This window comes from Nematolebias whitei, chromosome 10, assembly GCF_014905685.2.
Source record: "Nematolebias whitei isolate Nwh7 chromosome 10, NemWhi1, whole genome shotgun sequence".
In the NCBI taxonomy this organism is placed as follows: domain Eukaryota; kingdom Metazoa; phylum Chordata; class Actinopteri; order Cyprinodontiformes; family Rivulidae; genus Nematolebias; species Nematolebias whitei.
In genome coordinates, this window is record NC_056507.1 from 31,766,099 (window position 1) to 31,770,602 (window position 4,504).

Below are 4,504 nucleotides of genomic sequence, written 5' to 3' on the forward strand. Positions count from 1 at the left end.
TCCCCCTCTTACAATGCTGTGATTGCTAGTATCACTCAGCCCTCTGTAAGTAGTAAACAGCCATCAGTGTGCTAATGACCCATTGTTAGGCTGATGGTCCTTCTTGAGCATGTGATCAGCTGGTTTTGGTTGTCAGCAGCAAAACTGGTTGATCCACTCTGAGAAGGTGCTATTTAAGAGACTGAGCTGAAAACAGCACCTCAGACTGAAGAAGTCTCTCGGACGAGAGACGAAACGTTTCTACATTTTTTGTTGTTTTGCTTTGTTTTGGTTTTTTTTTGAATGTCCAGAGGACCAGATTTAACTTTTTTAGACAGAACCCTTTAGCTTAGTATTAAATGTGACGTGCACTGCACCGATTCATGCATTCTACGTACAAATTAAATAAAACCAAACGCATAAATCTTTCTGCAACCAGCTAATGTCCCATTTTAATTGAACCAGAATCGTAAAGTTCACAGCTTTCAGTGAAAGATGTCACATTTGCACATCTGAAAGAGCCCTATGTACCAGTAATGTGTGGTGTGGGCTCACCTCTGAATCCATTGGTGGAGCCTCTGTAGCCGTTCATCATGCCCCGGGTGTTTCGGGCTCCGCCGCGAGACATGCCTCTGCTGTTATAAAAGGACTGGGCCTGCCTGCCAAAACCTGGGCCCTGCTGAGTAGGCTGCTGATGGCCTCCAGACTGCTCCTGGAAGGCACCGACTACTGAACAAGAATGGGGATCATACCCCAAAAACAGATGTGAGCCATACGTTTTCAGCAGTAAAATATATTAGTAGTATTGAAATAATTGGAGGAATTGTGAAAATCAGCCCACCAGACTGTAGCTGTTCTGGCTGCATCTTCGTCTGCTCTACAGAATGCTGTGACTGGCTGCTGAAGGCCTGATTGTAGCTGTTCTGGTACTGGCCGACCTGATTTAAGGCCTCCGTCTCACTGGCCGGTGGGACTGGAGCATTAAGGTTGAACACCTGAAAAACAAAAAGGTCACATTGTAGAGAAGCCAAAAACCAGAGGAACGCTCCCCTTCTCATTAGCTGTGAAGCCTTTGACCCTCCATTTTCTGCATGAAGCTGCTCCAATTTAAAAATGTTATTAGAGAACATGAAGCCAGCAACAGCTGCTCCTCCAGGATAGAAATAACACGAGTCTCAAATAAATCTAAGCTTTAGTCACACTCAAGGATGGACAAAAACAGCTTCAGAAAGTCCATCTAAAGCCAGGGAGGAACAATCACCCTTCCATTGTTGCAAATGATAAAATACAGAAAAGTGTCAAAACGGTGACGTTTCAGAAACAGGAATATGGATGACAAAAACATTACACAGAACATATGATGCATGAGACAAGCATCCACGTGAGTTTACGAGCTAATCTACTAGCTTGTAGTGCAGACAGTTTGAGCCCATGTAGGCCTCAGCAGGTAATGGAAAAAAATCATGTAGACCAGTGCAGCCACATGGATGAGATCATCACAAGTTTGTGTTTACATTTTAAACGGTTTCATTATAAAACACATCATTTTGCAACATGAAACTTGTTTGGAGTTTATTTCAGAAACAGGAAGTATCATCACAGTCTTACTGTTTGCATTGACTGGAATGGAGCTGCATTGACATTGATGCCACTGCTGTGAGGAACTTTGGAAACAGGCTGGAAGACCTGCGTCTGAGAGGCGGGAGGGAGAGCTGTGGAAGGGGGAGGCTGATCTGACGACAATGACATGGAAGTCTGTTGTAGAGGAAAGACAACACACATTTCATTTAGGACTGGGATGAATGTACTGGTTAATGCAGACAGGTGGGGTTCGTCAACAAACATTTTTATAGCTTACAGGTGCATCTAAAAAAAAAAAAAAAAAAAAAAAGTAGAATGTCATGAAAAAGTGTCATTTCTTTTATCCATCATTTCAGAAAGTGAAACTCGTGGTACATAGATTACACAGAGTGAAATATTTCAAACCTTTATTTCTGGTGATTTTGATGATTATGGTTCACAAACAATGAAAAAACTAAACTCAGTGTCTCAGAAGATGAGAATATTCCACAGCTGTTGGTAGCTTTGTCAGCGTGGGCCGGTGCCGAGTCCTGCTGGAGGATGAAACCAGCATCTCCATGAAGCTCGTCAGCAGAAGGAAGCATGAAGTCTCTAAACTGTCCTGCTAGATGCTGTGTTCATGTGGATGTCAACAGTGGACCAGAACCAGTAGAGGACATGGACCCACACCATCACTCACTGTGGAAACTTCACTCTGGACTTCAAGCAACTGAACAATCGTACGACGACATTTGTAGCTCATGTCTGGAGTGAATCAGCTGATCAGGGTGAGACACCATGAGTTTACAATATTGAACCTCTTCATGATATTCTCATTTTATGATACACTGAATTTTGTTTGTTCATTATTTGTAAGATATAATCATTAAAATTACAAGAAATAAAGGCTTCAAACGTTTCACTCTAATGAATCTTGAGTTTCACTATGGAAATGATTGACAAAAACATCGACATTTTTCATTTTCTATTTTTATTTTTTATTATGCACCTGTGCTTATTTTCTTTGTTGTATTTTAAAAAGGGATTTACCTAAATCTATTAGTACAGGAAACTTGGGCGTGTACCAATTGTTACGAGAATAATTTGTTGAACAAGTATCCCTTCATACATTTATACTATTGTAAATGTTTTAACTAAACTGACAATATTGTGAATAGTGGGAGCTGGTAGCCCCGATGCTCGTGTAATCCCAGTGAGTTCAAAGAAGACTGCAAAGTGACTACACAACAAATTGACTAAAGCAGAAGGATCCTTTCAGCTCGTGTCTCACGGGGCTGCGACTGATGGCAGCTAGTTGGCAAACAGCAGTCATGAGGAAGTCTCCACAATGTTCAAGAGGGTTCTCAATGTTCTCGTCTGGGATTAAGAGGGTTGCAATTTGGTCACTTGACTTCAAACAGTTCAAAATGGTTGTGCAACAAATTTTCTCTTAAAATAGATTCATCACGGGCATCTTTACTTCAGCCTGTTGCAAGAACGCTGCAGAGACCTGAAGAAGCTCTCTCTCCTCTGACACGTCAAAGTATAAAAAAAACAACACTGATGATAAATACTATTTAAAAACTGGTCCAAATCCACCAATCTTAAAGTAATTAGTTCTTAAACTGTGGGGCATGACACCATTGAATGTTTTTATCCCTCCCCAGGCTCCAACATGTAGCAGGCAGAACTAACTTGTAATGTCTTAGTGCAGTCCAAACCCATGTTAGAGACAAACAAAACAAAAATGTCCCTCTAGAACCACATTTGTTACTTTTCTCTTTAACAGTACGCCTGGAAAATGGAGGTATTTTATTGCCAAAACAAATCATTTTAACCAAGGATGGGTAAACTGAGTTAATTGTTTTTTAACAAGGTTTGGATTAAATGTGGGGACAGCTGGCAAAGGTGTGTACAGAGGGCTGAGGGCAGGCATGATGCAAGTGTGCACGGCCTACAATACAGTTTTGCAAACAGTGCACACAAAACAGGCTGTGATTTTTAAAAATTGATCACGCAAAATGCACAGCTTGCTGGTTGCTTGATCCCAACAACTCAGAATTCAGTGTTAACTGAAACTTCACCCATTTTCTTACAATCCTGAGCTCCCAAATAGTTTCAAGGAGTTGCACTCCAGGAGTTCTTTACTGGATACCACTGGACTTTGCCTGCGATATTCTTACAAAGACAATATGGTGCTTCATTTGAGAATGTCCGATTGCCAGCTGTGTTTAATAGAAAATAAATAGTGCCCAATAATTTCCTTCAGGATCAATAAAGTTCTTATGAGTACATTTGTTATAAGCTCTGCTGTGACTGCATTCATTAATAATGGTATACACATTTACCACATGCAAACACCACCACCACTGAATATGGATGTTAGTACAACAGAGACTGGTTAAAAACATTTAACAGTTTTCAGCAAACTACACATGGGCCACTATATAATTCTAGCAGTATGTTAGAACTGAGCAAAAATACAACATATTCACATAAACACAAGCGTAATCATTTGATTTTAAAACACATACTACTATTACTACTAGTACTGCTGCTGCCAACAATAGTAATTTAAATACTATGTTTGTACACAAATGTGCAAAAGGAGTGTGGGACAACACTGACTTATGTTACAGACACTGTGCTCCATAACAGCAACAATATACTCCTGTGTACAAGCAGCAAATTTATGTATTTTTATTTTAATATTTTATTTTAACAGACTATCAAATTACATCTAACACACCTGGACACTCATAGAGCTACCCAAGACTCACCTCTCTTCAGAGCAGTAATGTGATGAAGACAGAGTGAATGCCACAGGTATTCATGACAGGTACTTTTCACTCATGGTTCCAACTTGTCATTAAATACCCATAATCCTACTCTGTGGCCATGTGACCAGAAGTCATCCTAATGACCAATGAGGTACCGTACTCTCATTAAGACAGAGACACCCCCC

At 40.4% G+C, this 4,504-nt stretch overlaps 2 protein-coding genes across 2 annotated transcripts in view; both read right to left on the reverse strand.

The window, feature by feature from the left end:
• The window catches only part of LOC119416376 (tetraspanin-18), a 285,233-nt gene that overhangs the window by 113,353 nt on the left and 167,376 nt on the right, over positions 1–4,504 (reverse strand). The gene's annotated exons all lie outside the window — the stretch shown is intronic.
• Positions 1–4,504, reverse strand: part of caprin1b (cell cycle associated protein 1b) — a 20,930-nt gene that overhangs the window by 2,940 nt on the left and 13,486 nt on the right. The window contains exons 14-16 of the mRNA XM_037683608.1: positions 1,588–1,734; positions 821–974; positions 535–705 (exon numbers count right to left, since the gene is read on the reverse strand). Coding sequence (XP_037539536.1) covers positions 535–705; positions 821–974; positions 1,588–1,734 — 472 coding nt within the window. The remainder of the gene's footprint in view (positions 1–534; positions 706–820; positions 975–1,587; positions 1,735–4,504) is intronic.